General features: G+C 39.7%; 1 protein-coding gene across 2 annotated transcripts in view; it reads left to right on the top strand.

Annotated features, from left to right (window-relative positions):
- Positions 1 to 22,888, top strand: part of EP300 (E1A binding protein p300) — an 84,613-nt gene that overhangs the window by 20,850 nt on the left and 40,875 nt on the right. For both annotated transcript variants that reach the window (XM_064590566.1, XM_045872462.3), the window contains exons 3-8: positions 9,757 to 9,933; positions 11,573 to 11,834; positions 12,674 to 12,787; positions 13,782 to 14,027; positions 22,033 to 22,126; positions 22,691 to 22,828. In XM_064590566.1, coding sequence (XP_064446636.1) covers positions 9,757 to 9,933; positions 11,573 to 11,834; positions 12,674 to 12,787; positions 13,782 to 14,027; positions 22,033 to 22,126; positions 22,691 to 22,828 — 1,031 coding nt within the window. The remainder of the gene's footprint in view (positions 1 to 9,756; positions 9,934 to 11,572; positions 11,835 to 12,673; positions 12,788 to 13,781; positions 14,028 to 22,032; positions 22,127 to 22,690; positions 22,829 to 22,888) is intronic.

Here is a 22,888-nt window from a genome sequence, read left to right as displayed (position 1 = left end):
CAATTGCCAACACCTGGTATATAGTTAGTAAACATTTGTTGAATGAAAAAGATGACTTTGCTTGGGAGGTGATATTGGAGATGGGTAAGATTTTCACAAGGAGTTAAGAGCAAGCTCTCTCCATTAGAGGAATAACTGAGTAGGCATTAGGACTTCGTGTTCCTGAGAATCATGATGATGAGAGTTCCAGGGATCAAATTAAGACATCGGGATGAGAGGCGCCTGGGTGGCTCAGTCGGTTAAGCATCCGACTCTTAATCTCAGCTCAGGTTTTGATCTCGGGGTCCTGAATTCAAGTGCTGCTTTGGGCTCTACGCTGGGCATGGAACCTACTTAAAAAAAGACATAGGGATAAATTGGGAGTGAGGAGACTGAGGTCATTTTCATATATGAAAGCTCCTAATTTTATTTATTATTATTATTATTATTATTTTTTTTTTTTTTTTTTGCCACACAGTAAAGAATATTGACCTCTTAACTTAGGGAAAGATTCTGTTTGCATTCCTACCTCCTCTGTAGATTCTCCTTTTTTGGCACTTTCATGTTGCTGTGTTAATATGGTTAAGTTTGAATATTTGGAATGGAAACCAGAAACAAGAAGGTAAAATATTTATTAGGTACCTCTTCCAGGTTCTAGAACAGAGCTGTGAAGAGTCCCTGCCCTCCTGATGTTTATACCCCAGTGGGGAGTGGTGGGGTGACAGACTAAACCTTCACAATCAAATATTTATTGAGCCCTAGCTTTGGTGAATAAACTTACTTCATAGAACTTACTTTCTAGTGTGCACATAAGTTACAAGTTTATAGTATTCCAGGTGTGTGCTATGAAAAATTTAAAAAGGAAAAGCCCAGGGGTGCCTGGCTGGCTTAGTTAGTTGAGCATGCAACTCTTGATCTTGGGGTTGTAAGTTTGAGCCCCACGTGTGTGTAGAGATTACTTAAAAATAAAATCTTAGGGCGCCTGGGTGGCTCAGTTGGTTAAGCGACTGCCTTCGGCTCAGGTCATGATCCTGGAGTCCCTGGATCGAGTCCCGCATCGGGCTCCCTGCTCGGCAGGGAGTCTGCTTCTCTCTCTGACCCTCCCCCCTCTCATGTGCTCTCTCTCATTCTCTCTCTCTCAAATAAATAAAATCTTTAAAAAAAATAAAATAAAAATCTTAAAAAAAAAAAAGGAAAGGCTCAGTGGGAGTGGGGCACTGTTCTCCTTATAATCTAAATCACAGATTTCTTGTATCAGCATTGTTTTAGGGACTGGATATATAGCAGTGTACAAAACAGACAAAAATTCCTGTCTTTGTGGAGCTTCTGTTTTCATGGGATGGAGAAATTCAAATATAAAAATATTATTAAAACATTTTGTGGTTTTGGGGCGCCTGGGTGGATCAGTCGTTCTGCGTCTGCCTTCGGCTCAGGTCATGATCCCAGGGTCCTGTGATCGAGCCCCACATCGGGCTCCCTGCTCCGCGGGAAGCCTGCTTCTCCCTCTCCCACTCCCCCTGCTTGTGTTCCCTCTCTCGCTGTGTCTCTCTCTGTCAAAAAAAAAAAATGTGGTTTTAAATGAGTCCCACCTATATTTTAAAGTTGATACTTAGGGCGCCTGGGTGGCTCACTTGGTTAAGCAGCTGCCTTCGGCTCAGGTCATGATCCTGGAGTCCCAGGATCGAGTCCCGCATCGGGCTCCCTGCTCAGCAGGGAGTCTGCTTCTCCCTCTGAGCCCCCCCCATGTGCTCGCTCTCATTCTCTCTCTCAAATAAATAAATAAAATCTTTAAAAAAAATAGTAAAGTTGATACTTGCACTTAGAGCAGTGCTAAGAACTCTAAATGTTTATTTATTAGTAAATGAGTTTGGAGGAATTATGGAAGTTTACGATGAGATACCCAATTAATATATAACTAAGTACTTTTATAAAATGAGTTTTCCCTTTATAACAGGAAAAAAACCTTCCGTATTTTCCTATTGAAGATTAAAATAAATTCAAGTCAAGGTGTTAAAATTGTTCCATGGGACCAGGTCCTAAAATTACCTCTAAGAGCTAATTATATTCATTACATTTCTTCCAAAATTCTTAAAGAGTTCTAATGATATTTAAGAATCAGGAATTAAGGAAGTTTTCAGTGAGACTTGAAGATTTGAACCTTCTTGGCAAATGGCAGTGGCTTTTGTACACAGTTCTTTTTTGTGGGTGAATCTATGGTTCAGAGTGTGCACGCAGGTTGTGACATTACTACTTAGAACATTCTTCCAAAGCCTAACAGTGGTTAATGGGGAAAAACTTGGATCATATCCTCTTTTAATCTAGTCTTTGATTTTAGAGTTAACATAAAGACAAAATGTTTTATGTCTTAAAGTTACTTCTGACTGATTAGTTCAGGAGAGTACAGAGAAGGGCAGAATAGTGCCAATTTGGAATCCTGCTACCTGGGTTAGCATCTGGGCTGTTACCATAGTCGTCGTCCTCTTCAGCTGCATATTGCCAAGCTTCTTGGTTAAATTGTTTCACTCTCCAACAACGTCGCAAAATATTCTGTCTGCCTCCTTAAAAATGCTGGTGACAAAAGAAATAAACATTTTTGAAAATCCTTTCCCTAATAGCTGCTCTTTATGTATGAGGAAAGAGATGAAGTTAATCATCGTAGTTAATGGTATGGACTGTGGAGCTTTACTGCCTGGGTTAAAAATGAACTCAGTCACTCACATAGTAGCTATATTACCTTGGACAACTTGCTTGCTATACCTCAGTTTTCCCACCTGTAGAATGGAAATAGTAAAAGTGGGTGTAACCTACCTCGTGGGATTATTGGGGAACTAAGTAATTAATAGAAGTAAACTCTTTGTGAGTGGTATATAGTAAGGACTTGTAGAGTAGTAATAGTAGTGGTAGCAAGTGTTCAGTATTATTGTAGTTCCCATTTTGTGATATTCTTAAAACTTATGGGGGAGGGGGAGAAATCAAATCTAGATCACGGAAGTTAAGCTGTAACCTTCTAGAGGCGTAGCTCTTGGCTCTAACGAGATAAACGACCTACCACATGAACAGCTATTGGCTGGAGGATATGGGCATGCCCGCTAGTAGAGACTTCAGTGGATTAATATTCTATACATTTGGTGGAAGAGTAACTTTCTTTGGAATTAAGGACTTTTTATTAAGGAAGTGTTCATTAATATTCTGGAGGGATCCCCCCGCCCTTAGAATTAAAAAAAAAAAAAAGCTAGGGACGCCTGGTGGGCTCAGTCAGTTAAGCATCTGCCTTCGGCCCAGGTCATGATCTCAGGGTCCTGGGATCGAGCCCCACATTGGCGCTCCCTGCTCAGCGGGGAGTCTGCTTCTCCCTCTGCCTCTCCCCCTGCTCATGTGCGCACACGCTCTCTCTTCCTCTCTCTCGCTCACTTAAATAAATAAAAATTTTTTTTAAAGGAATAAAAAAATCTGTTTCATGAAAGCTTGTTAGGATTAAAGAGATAAGATCGGGAATACTATTAAATAACAACATCAGTATAATTGTACCTAAATTAGTGTTAGGCTCCAAAAGTTAAGGAGCTACTGAATGTTAATAGGTTTAATATGTGTTAGAGCCATTAATTCTACTTTCAACCCTATGGTTTTATTCCCATTGTACAGGTGAGGGAACAGAGTCAGGGAATGGGTATTTACAGAGAACTCTTGTCTTTCTGAATTGAAAGTGCATGTTGTTTGGGGCGCCTGGGTGGCTCAGTTGGTTAAGCGTCTGCCTTCGGCTCAGGGTCATGATCTCAGGATCCTGGGATTGAGCCCGGCATTGGGCTCCCTGCTCAGCGGGAAGTCTGCTTCTCCCTCTCCCCCTGCCTGCCGCTCCCCCTGCTTATGCTCGCTCTCTCACTATCTCTGTCTCTGTGTCAAATAAAAATAAATTAAAAATCTTAAAAAAAAAAAAGTGCATGTTGTTTATCACTATAGTATAATGTCATTCTATTATTATTCATATATTGATAAGACAACAGCTAAAAACATACAACGCTTTTGTTTCTTACAGCAACAGTCCCTCCTCACTTACTTGTAATCTTATATAGGGGTGATCATTGCTAGACTAGGACCTGTAAGAGCAGGAACCTTGCCTGTTTTCTATAATTCAGTCTTAGTGATCGCTGGACCTTTCACAGTCTTGGAGCATCCTTTTGTTTTTAAGATTTTATTTATTTATTTATTTGAGAGCAAAAGAGGAGGGGCAGACGGGAAGGGAGAGAATCCCAAGCCGACTCCACACTGAGCACAGAGCCGGATATGGGGCTCAATCCTATGAGTTGCAAGGTCATGACCTGAGCCAAAATCAAGAGTCAGACACAACCGACTGAGCCACCCAGGTGCCCCATCTTTTTTTTTTTTTTTTTTTTTTTAAGATTTTTAAAATTTACTTTAGAGAGCACAAGCCAGGGTAAGGGGCAGAGGGAGAAAAAGTGGACTCCCCTCTGAGCAGGGAGCCCAAACCGGGGCTCCACCCAAGGACCCCAGGATCGTAACCTGAGCCAAAGGCAGACACTTAACTGACCGAGCCACCCAGGTGCCGCCAGTCACCCTGTCTTGGAGGATCTTTATGTATTACTTTTTAGTTCTTATTCTGTAGTCCTAGATCTGGGGGATGACAAATCCTAACCCTCCTTTCCTCTGACTCTGGTTACCTCACATGTTGTGAAGAATTGTGTGTTACTTGGCATGTGGATAGATTGATATCCAAATTTTGTATGAATTGTGACTGATGATTATTTATTTATTTATTCATTATTTATTTATTTATTTATTATTTATTTGGCAGTGAGAGAGGGAACACAAGCAGGGGGAGTGGGAGAGGGAGAATCAAGCTTTCTGCTGAGCAGGGAGCCCGATGTGGGGCTTGATCCCAGGACCCTGGGATCATGACCTGAGCCAAAGGCAGACGCTAATGACTAAGCCACCCAGGCGCCCCTGAAATTGATATTAAAAAAACAAAAACAAAAACCTCTTCATTTAAATGAATATTGGCCTTAGGAATAATTCCCTTTTCCTTCTTTCTTTTTTTTTTTTTTTAAAGATTTTATTTATTTATTTGAGAGAGAATGAGAGAGAGCACATGAGAGGGGGGAGGGTCAGAGGGAGAAGCAGACTCCCCGCCGAGCAGGGAGCCCGATGCGGGACTCGATCCGGGGACTCCAGGATCATGACCTGAGCCGAAGGCAGTCGCCCAACCAACTGAGCCACCCAGGCACCCTCTTTTCCTTCTTTCTTTTTCTCATTTAAAAATTTTTTTGAGAAGGTAGGAACAGTAATAAAATTTTTGGAGTTCTTCTCTTAAAATTAACATCAGTAGTGATGGTCTTTGGCATATGATGTTAAAGAGTATTTAACCTATAAAATTTTAAAGTATAAGAGCAGTGATTGATCTGTTTTAGAACTTGGATCGGCCAGGAGTGAAGCAGATAGGAAGGACCAGTTGGGACCACAGGTATTAAGTGTAAAGAAAGGAGGGAGAATCCATGTTGAGAGAAAGACTAATTATAAATGCTGTAATCTGGGGCACCTGGCTGGTGCTTCTCTCTCTGACCCTCCCCCCTCTCATGCTCTCTATCTCATTCTCTCTCTCAAATAAATAAATAAAATCTTAAAAAAAAAAAAAAAAGTTTGAGGGATAGTCCCAGTGGGGTGATGAGGCCTGCTAAACTAAGGCATTGGTATAGGAGTAATGGGAACGAGTCTGAAAAGTAATGTTTAGGATTTGCTGTAGGTTCTAAGAGATCCCTCGTCTTCCTTGTTTATCATTGTACCCTCAGTTATTAACGTAGTGTCTGGCATCTAACGTAGATACGGATTTACATAAAGTAGCGTAACATGTTACATAACATGGGCATTTATTAAATCCAGTAGGTAGTAGGAAATGTCTGATTGTAGTTTAATTTTGTTTTTATTATTTGATGAATCTTGGAGTCACATGCATGGTATTGGTTTGAGTTACTGTGGTGCCTGCAAATATTATTAAGGGATTTTTTTTCTCTGTGCTAAATATTCCCAAACAATTATTTTCTTAATATTTGAGGTACTACTTTTATTTTTCCTATATATTTGCCAATTATTGCCACTGTCGGGTGTTTTTCGAGTTCCTGTGCTCCATGAGTTTCTGCTTTTAATATATTGAAAACTTAGAAAAAACCTGTAGAGTCAGATTTTTTTTTTTTAAGGATTCATTTATTTGAGAGAGAGAGAATGAGGGAGGGGCAGAGGGAGAGCTGAGCCAGGGACACCCCCTCCCTCCCCCCACGCAGGGCTCCCTCCCAGGACTCTGGGATCATGACCTGAGCTGAAGGCAGACGCTTAACAGACTGAGCCACCCAGATGTCAGATTTTTTAAAAAAAAGAAGAGAGAGTCCCCTCAGGTGTTTTTTGTTTTAGTTGCCTAGAACTATTGTGGCTTCCTGGTCTCCTGGTCCTCTGCCTTTTCCGTTTAGGTGGTTATCTGTACCCTTGTGATGCAGGTAGGTGGTGGGGAGTTGGACATCAGGATCACGTGAGATAAAGAGAAGGGGAACAAGATCAAATTAGGAACTACAGTGCAGCAGACATTAAGTCCAGTATATTCCCTTCCTGTTTTATTTGGTGGGGTACTGGAAGTTAGCAAGATCGAAAGGATAGGGATGGGAGATGGGGAGATTGGTTGTATTCTGTCTAACACTGGCAGCAGAACTCTGAGGAAGACAGAAAAGCCAAAAGCCTGAGAGTCTTGGTTGGTCAGAGGGACCAGAAGTGTCAGGAATGAATTACTGCTGACAGACCAGCAGTCGGTGCAGTCTGTATATTTGAGACCATGGTCCACTTTGGAGTTTCTAGGTAATGCATTGTAATTGGGAAAACAAGCAATGTCAGGAACTGGTTGAAACCCAGTTGTTGTAAGCAGGTAAGGCAGTGTCTATGTGAACAAATGTGAAGGACCAGATTCTACTGTGATATATTTGAGTAGAGATATTATGCTTATCAAGAGACATCAAGGCAGCTTACAAATTCCTGTGTTTTATTTTCGTAAATAGTGGACTCCTAAAAGCTTAATTTATTGTCTTTTGGTCTTTTGTGGTCTGTCCTGCAGATTCTTTGTTAGAAGAGCTTTCATTTTATGTCTGTCATGAATTTCTGTGCTAGTAGGAAACACAGTCCAGTGAACTGTAACTCCCCCACATGTAGGCTCATGTATTATTAGAACTATATTCATACAAATATTGGTACTTTAAAAGCATATGGAGGAACAGCACTTGGCAGCCGCACTTGAAACTACCAAAAGAAACCTGAACATGGCGTTTAAGCCTGTTTCTGTATTTGGTAGTCTCTCTAATCTTTTGGCCAGATTCACTCAGGGAATTACAGTTACTGGAGACTGAAGCAGTTAGCTTTTCACTCTGGATGCTTCCTGTTCAGGCTACCCCATTCTTGTATGCTTTCCCCCAAACCTTGCCACTTCCCTCAGGCTTATTCCCTTAGTTATCTCATTTGGAAACTGTAAATGTTCTTTAATTTTTCATTACAGGCAAACCTTTAAACTGATAAACATCATATTCCTAAAAAATCTCAGAGTATATGTACTCAGAGTATAGATACTGCATATGATTTAAAGAACAGTTTTATTTACAGAGGTTTATGTGTGTATGACTTATATTTTTGTTTTCCTGAGTCAACGGGCTCTTTTGTCGATTAGGATTAGGGCATTGGGGCTACAAAGATAAGTGAACTAAGGTTCTTACCCTTAATATGTGTGGTCTGGGGGGATAAAAGAGGCATGCATTTTATCACCTGTGTTGTATTATAAATGCACATTTATTAGGGTAGAAAAAACTCTTTAGCGGTCTAGAACAATAGATGCTTCACAGAGATGGTAACTTTTGAAATGTATCTTAGAGGATGAGTAGAATCTGTAGCTGCTTCTTAATTAGGTTGTACCAACTAAGTAAGCAACAAAAAATGAAAATTGGATTGCCTCTTTGTGAACTAAGTATTTTATTTCCTTTACAGGTTATCGTTCAGGAAGCAAATAGGAAGGGAGGGTATGCCACAGCCTAGTAATAGGGAAAAGGAAAATCTTTAAGGCAAATGCTAGAGATTTAAGAAACAAGTTGCTCCTCAGATTTGCAAGTTAATGGGTACAGGCTATAGTAGGATACCATGGATAGATAGGCCTGATGAACATCATGAAGGCTCTGGGTAGAAAATAGAAGAGACAGAAGGCAAGAAAACCTGTTGGACACAGTCTACACAAGCTGTGATGAGGGGCTTGAATTAAGACAGTGACAGCGGACTGGGGACAGTTTTAGGGTGTGTGTGTGTGTGTGTGTGTATTTAGAGGTAGAATTTGAAGGCCCCTCTGATAGAATTGGATCTGGCTAAGAAGAATAGAAATCTAGTATGACTCCTTTTAATTGGGTAGTAGTACTAGTCTCCTTAGTTTCTATTCTGAGAGCTTTGCTGTATGTTTTTAGTAGGTGGTGTTTGACTACTGGTGGGTTCCTCTATGGAAGAATAGGATTGTAAGTTGCATCATTGCTATCAGTAAAACATTTGGCTTCTGAATAAATACTCTGTTCTTTAAATTAATAACTATACAATATGATCACTCCAGACTGTCGTAAATACAGACAAAAGTCTACTTTTTAAAATATATACGGGTTAGGGCGCCTGGGTGGCTCAGTTGGTTAAGCGACTGCCTTCGGCTCAGGTCATGATCCTGGAGTCCCGGGATCGAGTCCCACATCGGGCTCCCTGCTCAGCAGGGAGCCTGCTTCTGCCTCTGACCCTCCCCCCTCTCATGTGCTCTCTGTCTCTCATTCTCTCTGTCTCAAATAAATAAATAAATAAATCTTTAAAAAAAATAAAATATATACGGGTTACAGAGAAACTCAGATTACTTTAGGAGCCAAGCAGGTAATTTAATGAATAAAGCGGCTAGGTTTAAGATTTCAAGGAATGATGTGGACTCTGAAGTTTGCATGTTCTATCTAAGGGATTCAGATTTCAAAAGTTTTAAAATCACTGTGCTGCCATATCCCTAAATGAAAAAGGACATATTCCCTAAATTATGTTTTCTACCTTTTATGTGAACAAAATGCTGGACTAAGCATTCAAATCCACACACTCTAACATATTTAGGGATTAGGTCATTTATTGAGTTGAATTTATTAAGCCGTATTTTGTACATTAAATAAAAATGCATCTACTTCATTCAAGCGAAGATGAATGGCAAACCTTGATTTGTAGATACAGCTTAGTGAAGATGCTTATAAGTTTTTCTAAAACACATTTATCTCAGATATTTACAGAAAATAGCCCTGTAAATTTACTCTGCCTGAGCTGAAGCCCTTAAATCTTAATTTTTTTTTAATAATTTCTTTTTTAAAGATTTTATTTATTTGAGAGAGTGAGTGAGCAAGAGAAAGCACAAGAGAGTGTGCACAAGTTGGCGGGGAGGGGCAAGAGGGAGAAGCAGACTCCCAGCTAAGCAGGGAGCCCAACTCAGTGCGTGATCCCAGGGCCCCAGGATCACGACCTGAGCCTAAGGCAGATGCTTAACCGACTGAGCTACCTAGGCGCCCCCCCATAAATCTTAATCTTTGAAAACATATGAGTATTTTCATGAACATACTTCTATAGTCTGTTTATAACAACAGAGAACTACTTTTAAAATTCTTTATAAATTAGGAAGTGGAAAAGGAATAGTAATGTTCTGTTAATGCAGGGAATAAGATTTAATTTCTTGTCTGTTTTTATTCTTAGATGGGAATGATGAACAACCCTAATCCTTATGGTTCACCATACACTCAGAATTCTGGACAGCAGATTGGAGCTGGTGGCCTTGGTCTCCAGATTCAGACAAAGTCTGTACTACCAAATAACTTATCTCCATTTGCAATGGACAAAAAGGCAGTTCCTGGTGGAGGAATGCCCAACATGGTGGGTAGTAATCGGTCTACAGATTTGTCTTTAAACTGGCATTTTGACAAAAGAACTGTGTTAAACTTTCATGCTGTCTGCTATACACACTAGGAGGTAATGGATGGACCCCATGATTGAGGAGGCTTGTGCCTTCCTTCCATTTCCCATGGGTTTTTGTTTCTTACAGTATTGTTCAGTAAGGGTGCTTGGCCAAATGGGAGCAAGTGGGGCTTCTACAACAAAAATTTTGTGGCCTGCTGTACTACATATCTTCTGCTTGTTAGCATTTCTATGGAATAGGAAAGTAGAACCTTTCTCCTCGGAAGGACTCTGTGGCAAAGGATTCCAACTCTCAATGACCGTATTTACTGATTTGTATCTGATATTGCCATACAAGAGTAACCTCCCTCAAAGTTACACATTGTTTTATTTTTATTTATTTATTTATTTATTCATTTATTTAAAGATTTTATTTTTTTATTATTTATTTGAGAGAGCACGAGAGCGGGGAGGGTCAGAGGGAGAAGCAGACTCCCCACTGAGCAGGGAGCCTGAAGGGGACTCAATCCTGGGATGCCAGGATCATGACCTGAGCCGAAGGCAGTTGCTTAACCGATTGAGCCACCCAGGCGTCCCGTTACACATTGTTTTAAACAGTGATTTTTGTTTTGGGAATCTCCAAAGCTTCTAACATTGCTATTTTTCTTTCTTTTTTCGGTGCAAAAGGGAATTAAAGCACGGGGAGAAAGACCCATAGGCAGAAAGAGCTGCTGCTTGCTATTTTTCTAAAGTAAAACAATTTCTAGTTGTAAATTTGTTAAGTAGTCCCTGTTCACCTTTGGAAAAAATTGTCCTGTAGAAATGCTACTTCTCTTTCAGATTTTTTATTTTTATTTTTTGCTTTGTGTCATATATTCACTGAATTGCCTGTATTTCAGATACTTTAAGTACTAGAGATATAAAAATGAATAAAACAGGGCATCTCTGTCCCCAGAAATGTTTACTTTTTTCACTAGGGGAAAAGGGGGGCTTCGTAGTTACAAAAATTAATTTTTCACCCACCTGAAAGGCAGTGCTGGGTCTCCCAGGGAGGTCTTTATGATTACTGTGTCTCAAAACCTGATTTGAACATTCTCCTTACTACAGACTCCTTGCCTTTTCCTCTCCCAGCCCAGCTTATCATGCTTTTTTTTTTTTTGCTTTGCATACTATATATATTTTGACTGTATTACTTAGTAATGTAACTTTGTTTTCTTATTGAGCTTCTTGATGGTAGGAACCATTGTTTATTTACCTTGGACTCACCTGTGGCACATGGTAGACTGTCCTTAAAGGTTTTTTTTTTTTTTTTAAGATTTTTTATTTATTTATTTGACAGAGAGACAGCGAGAGAGAGAACACAAGCAGGGGGAGTGGGAGAGGGAGAAGCAGGTTTCCTGCCGAGCAGGGAGCTTTATGCGGGGCTCGATCCCAGGACCCCGGGATCATGACCTGAGCTGAAGGCAGACGCTTAACGACTGAGCCACCCAGGCGCCCCTGTCCTTAAAGGTTTTAATTGAAAATGTCTAGGTCTATATTTATTAAAGAGCACACTGCAACACACCTATAGACCTAGATATTTTCAACGTTAAATGTATCTGTTGTTTTTTTCCCTTAGGGTCAACAGCAGGCCCCACAGGTCCAGCAGCCAGGCCTTGTGACTCCAGTAGCCCAAGGGATGGGTTCTGGAGCGCATACAGCTGATCCAGAGAAGCGCAAGCTCATCCAGCAGCAGCTTGTTCTCCTTTTGCATGCTCACAAGTGCCAGCGCCGGGAGCAGGCTAATGGGGAAGTGAGGCAGTGCAACCTTCCCCACTGTCGCACAATGAAGAACGTCCTAAACCACATGACACACTGCCAGTCAGGCAAGTCCTGCCAAGGTGAGTGGGCTCAAAGGGTTTCTGTGGTTAGCAATTAACATTTAGAGTCCAAGAGAAAATGTGATCTACTCTATTTTGAAACTCCTTTACTGATAATGTCTTAACTCCATATTAGGATGTGATAAAATTCAGTATCATTTTGTCAGTATCCAGGGATATGGTAGAAATTTTAAAGGATATCTCTTTTGTGGTGATCCTTATTGACTTTGATTTGCCCCAGCATAGCATACTTTAAATATTATTGAGGATTTGCTAACTATCAGATAGGCAAATACTAAAACAGTGTTACCCAGCTTAATGCATTTTGTATATTTATGGAGTCATTAGAAATCTGTTTGGGTTTTTTTTTGTGTTTTTTTTTTTAAGATTTTTATTTATTTATTTGACAGAGAGACACAGCGAGAGAGGAAACACAAGCAGGGGGAGTGGGAGAGGGAGAAGCAGGCTTCCCGCTTCGCGGGAAGCCCGATACGGGGCTCGATCCCAGGACCCTGGGATCATGACCTGAGCCGAAGGCAGACGCTTAACGACTGAGTCACCCAGGTGCCCCTAGAAATCTGTTTTTATAAAGTAGATTGCACATCTTGGTGGAAAATATGGGCTCTGGAGGTTGCTTAAGTTTGAATCCCACTTTGAGTACTCTGACTTTATGCAAATTGGTTAAGCAGGTTTTGCCTGTTTTCTCAACTATAAAATGTGAGTGCTAATACCCTGTAGGGATGTTAGGAAGATGAAGTGAGTTAACATTTGTAGCACTTGTTAAGTGATCAGTAAGTTAGCTGATACTAATATAAAAAAGTATAAGCTGCATTTGAAAAAATTATTTTTCTTCTTTTTAGTGGCACACTGTGCTTCTTCTCGACAAATCATTTCACACTGGAAGAATTGTACAAGGCATGATTGTCCTGTGTGTCTCCCCCTTAAAAATGCTGGAGATAAGAGAAACCAACAGTGTAAGTGGTTAAATCTTTTGAAGCTTTTATACCGAAAATATTCTTAGACTCTTACCACATGCAGTTTGGTGGGATTTAGAGTACTTCTTGATTTTGTGAAGTTCTGTGTCTTCCTTGTGCTATCCTACTAGGTTGTTTCCAGTCCTGTTAACTTCATATTAATGAGATTAGAATTGATCTGCTTATTACCTAAAGTAAGATCTAGAAACTGTTAATAGTCATTGTTTAAAAATGGTGAATTTATACTTCATTTTTACATTTGTGAAAACTGAAGACAGTGACATTGGGCAAGTTACTCTTTTATACTTGTGGTCTAATAGAGATAATTTGAAACTAAAGAGAAAGGAAAAAAGTTTGAGATTATTTTTAGAAGCTTGGGATGTTGAGGAGCTTTTCTTAGAGAAAGACAAAAGTAGAAAGATTTAAGTGCAGCTACCACACCTCCTCTCTAGAAACAAAACATTAAGCATTTAGGGCTGAAAAGATAAATTTAGAAATATATGTATAGCATGTGAAGAAGGAATTAAGTACCATAAAATAAAGAAGAAGTCATAAACAACCCAGGAGAAAATTGGGATAAGGAAATAGTTTAATAGAGGGAGGAGGACATACCAAAAAATTCACTATTAAATTAAGAAATGAAATAAGGTGCTATTTGTCTCACATCACATTGGCAGAAATGATGCTCTCTGGTGTTGGTAATTGTGTGGCTCTGAGTCATTCATACACTGTTGGTGGGAACACTGATACAGCCTGTAGGGAAGGGAGGCTTTTGGGTATTCTGGATCAAAAGCCTCTCATGCCAGTGACCCTCTTTTGACCATTCAGTTCTGCATCTAGACATTTTTTTAAGGAAATAATGAGAAACAAGGTGCATGTACTGAGATGTTTCATAATCACATAACTAATTTGGTGTCTTTTAAATTCATGATGGGTTGGTCTACTTTTCTTACATCTTTAACATTATAATCCCTTTTTTTTTTGTCTTCTCTAGCAATTCTGACTGGAGCACCAGTTGGACTTGGAAATACTAGCTCTCTAGGGGTGGGTCAACAGTCTACCCCCAGCCTAAGCACTGTTAGTCAGATTGATCCCAGCTCTATAGAAAGGGCGTATGCAGCTCTTGGGCTGCCCTATCAAGTAAATCAAATGCCGACGCAGCCCCAGGTGCAAGCAAAGAACCAGCAGAATCAGCAGTCTGGGCAATCTCCCCAAGGCATGCGACCCATGAGCAACATGAGTAAGTTTGTGTCCTCTCTGGTGACAGATGTGATGTTGGTTATATATCTAAATGCCATGTAATATGCAGAATTACCTCCTTAGTTTATTTTAGTCTAAGTGTGTGTGTGTCTGTCCCCACTCTTAATTTTTTTTGTTACATGATTTCTTTTAAGGTTTTTTTTTTTAAGTCTTCATTTATTTGTCAGAGAGAGAGCACAAGCCAGGGGGGAGCAGCAGAGGGAGAGGGAGAAGCAGCAGGGAGCCCAGTGTGGGGCTCCATCCCAGGACCCTGGGATCATGACCTGAGCCAAAGGCAGATACTTAAAACCGACTGAGCCACCCAGGTGTCCCATGTGATTAATTCTTGAAGTAATTTTTTAAAGATTGTAGTAGAAAAGTCTCATCACAGTCAGTATACCAGAGGCAACTGCTAGTGATTTATATCTTTCTTAATTCTTTCATGCATATGTGAATTTGTATTTCTAGAAATGTGGTCTTGTGTGTTACTCTATAACAAACTATTTCTTTAACACAATTCAGGACATCTTTCATTTTATATACCCATGTATCCTTTTTAATGGTTGAAGAGTAGTTCATTTTATAAAAGAACAGTCTTTTACACATAGACATTTAGGTTTCCTTCCCCCTCGTCTCCCCCATCTTAAACCACACAAAGAAATTGTTGTGGGGGCCCCTGGGTGACTCAGTTGGTTAAGCGTCTGCCTTTGGCTCAGGTCATGATCCCAGGGTTGGGGATCAAGTCATGCGTCGGGCTCCCTGCACAGTGGGGAGCCTGCTTCTCTCTGTCCTCCCTGCTCATGATCTTTCTTGCTATCTCTGTCGCTTTCTGTCTCTCTTTCAAATAAATAAAAATCTTAAAAAAAAAAAAAAAAACAAACAGGAAAGGAAATTGTTATATTTTGGTTTGAGGTGTGTAGAAATGAATGTGGTTATTAATACAGATTCCCGTATTATTGCTAAAGTAGTGTGCCTTTTGAAATAGCTTATTGAATGTATGTGTTTACTTAACTTCTTCCTATGATATGACTGAGAAGGAAGGGGAAGAATGAGCAGTGTTCTAGTATCCTAATTTGGGGCATATTTTTCTTTTCCTCTAATTGTGTAGTGAAGTAAAGGAGATTTGCATTTAGATTGTATCCCTTTGCTGTTAAGAAGTTGAACACCTAAGCAATTTTGTTTAAATAAATAAGTAGGTCCACTGGTGAGTCAGTGACTTTTAATACCTTGCCTCTTTATTCTAAAATTGTCCTTGGTGATGAGTTCTTCTGTAACTAGAAAACAGTCTGGGGGCGTCTGGGTGGCACAGTCATTTAAGCATCCAACTCTTGGTTTCGGCTCAGGTCATGATCTCAGGGTCCTGGGATCAAGCCCCACAGTCAAGCTCTGCGCTCAGTGCGGAGTCTGTTTGAGATTCTTTCTCCCTATCCCTCTGCCCCTCTCACTTGTGCTGTCTCCTTAAATAAATCTTAAAAAAAAAAAAAAAAAAAGTCTGGTTCTGTATGATCCACCGTGTTTTTTCCTATGAAGTCCATTGTCTTCCTTAGGTTAATATTTATAGTAAGCTTTAGTTTCTGCCTATTATTGTTCAGTTCCAAATGAGGAACAAAATTGGGCATACTGCTCTTACAAAAATGTAATCTTGTCGATTTTTGTGCTTTTTAACTTAACGAAATGTACATCATTCCTTCATGGGCAGTGCAAACTTGTTAAATAATTATTGAGTGAGGAGTTTAAAAAACTAGACCAGAAACCGGGATGAAGAGCTAATCCTGCCTTTTCAGGCTAGTTTTCAAACTCTTGTGTTTCAAATACATGAAAGGGGTCAGAAATAGAGATCTGGGGACTTCATTTCACCCCTCTTCATCCTTTTTTTACTTAAGATTGCTTTTTTCTTCTTTCTTCCCATGTTACCCGAAGTGTTACGCAAACTCCTCTTGAGTTTTAGGATCTCAACCCAGTGCTGTTGTCTAACTGTGCCTGGCCTGGATTTTCATTTTTGTAATTGGTTATTTCCCATTAATTTTTCAAATTTTCTGTGTTTAATTCCTAGTTTTGTTCTTTTTGTCTCCTCTTGTATCATCTATGTATGTATGTTTGCATATAGCCACAAAATCATTTGAAAGTTAGCTTCTTGAGATTTCTTTTCCCCTTTTCTCAGTGTCTTGAAGATTGAAGATTAATCAAGTTTTCATCTATTTCTTCTTAGTTTAGTTAATGGTGCCTTATCAGTAATAATCACCATGAGCCAAAACTTCTAGAATACCTCATTTATTTCATTGTGTTCAATTTCATCTTAAAAACTAGTGTGAAAACAAACTCTTCTTTTTGGCATGTTACATCCTCATGGTTTCTATTCATCAGGCCCAAGCCAGATGGGCAAAGGCTTATATATGAAGTGTTACTTCTTTTTTATTTTTTTAAAGATTTTATTTATTTGACAGAGACACAGTGAGAGAGGGAACACAAGCAGGCGGAGTGGGAGAGGGAGAAGCAGGCTTCCCACTGAGCAGGGAGCCCGATGCGGGGCTCGATCCCAGGACCCTGCTGGGATCATGACTCAAGCCGAAGGCAGATGCTTAACGACTGAGCCACCCAGGCGCCCCTGAAGTGTTATTCTTTTATACCAAAGCCCCCCCCCTTTTTTTAAAGATTTTATTTATTTATTTGAGAGAGAGAGAATGAGAGAGAGAGAACACATGAGAGGGGATAGGGTCAGAGGACGAAGCAGACTCCCTGCCGAGCAGGGAGCCTGATGCGGGACTCGATCTCGGGACTCCAGGATCATGACCCGAGCCGAAGGCAGTTGCTTAACCAACTGAGCCGCCCTATACCAAAGCCCTTTTAAAAGTAATTAATCCTGTGTGTTTATGTTGAAGGATGCCCCCTGTCTTTTCATTTTTTTTTTTATAAGTTCTGTAAAACTTAGACAAAAGAAATGTATCTCAAAATGAAATCCCCCTGACTGGGGCATGTAATTTTCTCCACACTCTTCTTTTTCTTTTTTGAGAGAGAAGGGGGGAGAGAATCTCAGGAAGGCTCCACACCTGGAGCCTTATGTGGAGCTTAATCTCACGATCCTGAGATTATGACCTGAGCTGAAGTCAAGAGTCGGACACTTAACTGACTAAGCCACACAGGCGCCCCTCTCTGCAGTCCTTAAGAGGGTTAAGAAAATATTTTATTGCATATTATGAACATGTGACCTCTTTTTCACTTCACACCAAAATCTTAACCAATTAATTAGTTGTGTTGTTTTAAAGATTTATTTATTCATTTGGGGGAGGGGGAGCAGAGGGAGAGGAGGGGGAAATCTTTTTTTTTTTTTTTTAAGATTTTATTTATTTATCTGACAGAGAGAGACACAGCGAGAGAGGGAACACAAGCAGGGGGAGTGGGAGGGGGAGAAGCAGGCTTCCTGCCGAGCAGGGAGCCCGACGTGGGGCTCGATCCCAGGACCCTGGGATCATGACCTGAGCCGAAGGCAGACACTTAACGACTGAGCCACTCAGGTGCCCCAGGAAGGGAAGATCTTAAGCAGACTCTGCACTCACTGTGGAGCCCATTGTGGGGCTCAGTCTCACAACCCTGAGATCATAACCTGAGGCAAAACCAAGAGTTGGATGCTTAACCAGCTGCGCCACCCAGGCACCCCAGCAATTTATTAGTTTTAATCTAAACTTCATGCTTCTGAGTAATGTTTGGAGTAAGGATTACTATAAATTGATTTTTGGGGGGTACTTAAAGTGATCCTTTCAAGCTTCTATTTTTAGAGTTTTATAATGGATTTTACTAGGAATATAATGATTTTGATGATCAGAAATAATGACTCTGGAGTTGCATCTTGGCCTTAGCTTAGAGCCATATTATCAGAAAGAGTAAAGAAATACACAGTTCAATACTCAAAATTAGTGTTAACTGTATTTTTTTCATATCTCATGATTTTGAAATACTAAACCAGACTCTTTTCACTTCTGTTTTCTTTCACTAATGGTTTTTATTTTAGGACACTAGGTTTGAACCTGATATAGTAGACTGTATCCACAAATGGGACTATGTTGTATCCTCCAACAGTGTAGGATTTTTATGGCATTTGTAAACAAAAGCAGTTTACTTGAGTATATTTCCATTTGCTCAGCAACCTAAAATGTTTATCTTTTGTGTTTTTCCAAGATCGGACTCCCAAGTGGTTAGTGCTATCAGGTCTTACCCATATTATTTTAACCCTAAAGTATTGTTGGGGACTCTTGACAAGAGGGCAGGTTGGATATATAATCAGAAATCCAGGGGAAAACTTGGTCAGGAAATTTGAGACATAAAAACATTTTTTGTATCCTCCTTTATAGCAGTGTAAAATACTCTAGGTTCGGGGGGCCTGGGTGGCTCAGCTGTTAAGCGTCGCCTTCAGCTCAGGTCATGATCCCAGGGTCCTGGGATCGAGCCCCGCATCGGGCTCCCTGCTCAGCGGGGAGCCTGCTTCTCCCTCTCCCATTCCCCCTGCTTGTGTTCCTGCTCTCGCTATCTCTCTCTCTGTCAAATAAATAGAATATTTTTTTTAAAAGTTAAAAAAAATGCTCTAGGTTCTTCATAATTCTTGCAGATTTAAGGTAAAGGTAGTATTTACATGTTTCTTTCCCCTATATGAATACATATTTTTCTTCTAAATTTTAGTTTGGAGTTTTCAAAACCTACCTAAAAGTTGTAATACTCCAGTAAAGACCATATACATACCTTTTACCTAGATTTCTTTATTCTCAGCATTTTTTGCCAAATTTGCTTTATTTTTGTGTGTTCTTGAGCTGTCCTGACATTTGACTGCTGTTTCAACATGTGTTTCCTAATCAGAGATTCTTCTCCATGGCCACAACACCATTATCATGCCTACAGAATTTAACATTAGTTAATAATGTCTTCTAATGTACAGTCTATATTTTAATTTCTCCAGTTGTCCCCCGAAGTCATTTGGGGTTTTTTCCATTCAGTTTGTTATGTGCCATTTGTTTCTCTTAATCTAGAAGTCATCTCCCCTCTCTTTATTCATCACACATTGACTTTTGATGAACACTGTAGATTGTCCTATAATTTGGATTAGTCTGATTGTTTCCTTGTAGTTAGATCCAGATTAAACATTCTTGGTACAAATATGTCATGTATAATGGTGTGTATGTTCAGATTTTAATAATCTCAGCATAAAAATGTTTTGGGACTCTTTATTTGCCTTTAACTGGCCTTTATAGTATCCCTATTCTCTTTATTACTGACCTTCAAATTATTGGTTAGCTACCTTTCGGCTATTTTATGGAAATTCTAGAACTATTTCTGTTAAGAACTCCTGGGTTTTGTTTTGTACTCTTTCTAAAGGCCTTCTGTCTCACCTATTTGTCAGATACAAGTGCTAGTGTATGTTCCGAGGCTGTTGGATTTTTAGAAAAGGTAGTATTTGTGTTTAATGGGTCTATGTCATAGCATCTTTCCCTGAGGTGTATAGTACTGGGTAGGATGAAGCACTTAAGCAAACCTTTATACTAGTGCTTTTAAGCAGACACATTCACCAGAACAACTTGGGACTCCAGATGTGTCTCCCCCTGTGGCAGAACTGGCTGTAATGCTGGAATCAATTATAAATTTCAGGTACCTTTGATTGACGGGGACATTTGAGTAAATGAGAAACAGCATTCATTCAAATGTGCTATGTGCTGGAAAAAAAATTAAGAAAGGGGCATGGCCCTTACTTTGAAACATCTCTGGTTTGGATGGGCAAGGAAGCAATTAAGCAGACAAAACTACAAGATCTCTGTTAACATATATCAAGTTATAGAGATTCTGTAGCCAAAAGGTAGAAACCCTTCTGGAGCCCTAAATTAGAGCTTTTTTATATAAGACTTCCTTGACCATATTTGACCACATTCTTACAGTCCCTGCTGAGTTCCCTTACTTTATAAAGGTTAGTATGGGGTTTCTCCTAGGGCTTAGAAAACAAAAATACATTCTTTTTTTATTTTTAGAGGGGAAGGAGGGACAAAGAAAGGGAGAGGGGGAGAGAGAATCTTAAGCAGGCTCCATGCCCGGTATGGAGCTAAATCTCACTGCCCTGAAATCATGACCTGAGCCAATATCAAGAGTCAGATGCAGGGGGTGCTGGGTGGCTCAGTTACGCTTACATCTGCACTGGGCTCCAGTCATGATTTCAGGGTCCTAGGATCAGCCTGGGTCCTAGGATCAGCCTGGGTCCTAGGATCAGCCTGCGTCCTTGGCCAGCCTTTGTCCTTGGCTCCCTGCTCAGCGGGGAGCCTGCTTCTCCCTCTCCCTCTGCTGTTTCCTTTGCTTGTGTGTGCACACAAGCGCCCTTTCTCTCTCTCTCTCTCTCTGTCAGATAAATCTTAACAACAACAACAAAAAAATCGGACTCTTAACTGAGCTACACAGGTACCCCAACAAAAATATATTCTTGATGGGGCGCCTGGGTGGCTCAGTCGGTTAAGCGTCTCCCTTCGGCTCAGGTCATGATCCCAGGGTCCTGGGATCGAGCCCCGCATCGGGCTCCCTGCTCTGCAGGAAGCCTGCTTCTCCCTCTCCCACTCCCCCTGCTTGTGTTCCCTCTCTTGCTGTCTCTCTGTCAAATAAATAAATTAAAAATATATATATATAAAATATATATATATATTCTTGATGATTTTTAGGTGTTGCGATTCCCTTCCCATCCCCACCTTCTAACTTAATCTCAGGCAGTGCCAGTATTGTTTGACTTCATTTTTGTATTCTCAAGTGAATGTTCGCTCTTGGAATTTTTTTTTAACCCCCCTCTTAGGATCTTAAATATTAACCTATATAAGGTATTCCTTCTCAAGTTATGATTGAGCCATAACTTGGAGTCAGTGCCGAATATTAAATGGACCTGGGGACTTCATAGAGAATGTTTTGCTATGTTTTCATGTGCCATCAGAAGACAGTAAGCAAATTGGTGGAGTGTTATCACTTTTTCTTTTACCCCTTCATGCTGTTGCCAGCAATAAAGCAAATCAATGTGATGGGTACCTAATTTCTCTAAAAAGGAGTATTTCCACATGTAGTGTTTACATTGACAAATACAGAATTAGGAACAATACAATTCTGTTTTAAAAAGACCACTTCCAGCAACTACATTTCAGAGCTGGGCTGATGTTGTTAGAAGCAAATTTCTACCTAAATATTTAGGAAACATGGTGAAGGAAAGCACCAGCATTTTTTTTTTTTCATTTAATGTTGTTTACAGATCTCACCAGTTACTTGCATTATAGTCGGAAGTTTCTTTTTTTTCCTTGTGTTTAACATACCTTGAGGTATATTAATAGAATTGTGTATTTAAAGAAAAAAATTTTTTAACCACATGAAAATCTGGTTTAATGTGAATATTGCTGTTAGCTTTTGTTTTTAAAGAAATAGACTATTCATTAAAATTGCTAATTGAGGAGGTAATTATGCACATAGAGCTATTCCAGCCAGTTTGAAGGAGTATTCAAATGTTTAACCAAAACACCGTCTTTCGGATTAAGATTTCATTCCCCCCTCTCCAGGGATCATCACACTTACGTCCTTATCCTTACGAAAATATATGCATATATAGTTATGTCACCTAAACTGTTTTGGTTCTGTTTTTTTTGCTCCTTTTGACATCATTGTAGGCAGTGTCTGTCCATACATATATGAGTAAACCTATAAGACAAAATATCAGAAGTAGAAATACTAAGTCAAAGAGTGTGCACAGATTTTTTTGTCAGCATTGGTAAATAGCCCTAGTGTTTTCTTTGTTTTGTTTTTTCCCCTGGTTTGTCATTTATCTCTTTGCTCGTGGTGGTTATTTTATTACTCAAGTTTCTAAATGTTGTCCTTAACGGCTTCTGGGTTTTGGGTCTTTGAAAGCACAAAAATTTCCTGTGATATGTTCTTCTAGTACTTTTATAGCTATTCTTTTGTTCTTTCTTTTTGCTATGGTATTTAAAATATTCCTTTTGTTTGTTTTGTCCTAGGTGCTAGTCCTATGGGAGTAAATGGAGGTGTAGGGGTTCAAACGTCGAATCTTCTTTCTGACTCAATGTTGCATTCAGCCATAAATTCTCAAAAGTAAGTTTTTTCTCAGTGTGTTCCCTATGTCATGTTTTAAACACTTGTTAGAATTCCTTATTTGAGTTTTTTTGTTTCTTTGATTTGAAGCTATCCTTGATGAATGAAGGCAAATATTATATTTGAGTCCATGCTTTTGGTTTTCTACAATCTTACTTGAAACTGTTATCAATTATCCGGGGTAACCCGTACCTTCCCTCCATATAGTAAGAGGTTGCAAGTATGCAGCTACTTAAAATATGAGTTAGCCCAGAGGTAAGAATTAATCCATTACCCAGTGGATTCCTGGGATAAGTTGTGTCAGAGTAACAGTTTAGTTTTACAACATAACACTTAATCTTCTAAACCTAAGACTTCATCCTCTCCTCCAGAGGATGAAGTATTGTGGGTTAACTCTGCCTCACACAAGTACAAACACATATACACTATTTCTCTCAGATTTCTTTATGTAAATAGACTTGTCATAGTGTGTTAGGCCCATTGTAGTCATCACTGTTAACTCTAAATGAAATCTTCTTTCTCCTACCTTCTTCACTAAAACTATTTCATAATTCCTTTTTAAAGTCCAATGATGAGTGAAAATGCCAGTGTGGCCTCCCTGGGTCCTATGCCAACAGCAGCTCAACCATCCAATACTGGAATTCGGAAACAATGGCATGAAGATATTACTCAGGATCTTCGAAATCATCTTGTTCACAAACTGTATGTCTTATTCATAAAGACTGGGCATGTCTTATTCATAAAGAGTTACCATGTCAACAT

Source organism: Mirounga angustirostris, unplaced genomic scaffold (genome assembly GCF_029215605.1).
Source record: "Mirounga angustirostris isolate CCGP_5_RB_7025 unplaced genomic scaffold, mMirAng1.0.hap1 SCAF_5, whole genome shotgun sequence".
NCBI lineage: Eukaryota > Metazoa > Chordata > Mammalia > Carnivora > Phocidae > Mirounga > Mirounga angustirostris.
This window is presented reverse-complemented; position numbering and strand designations above follow the sequence as displayed.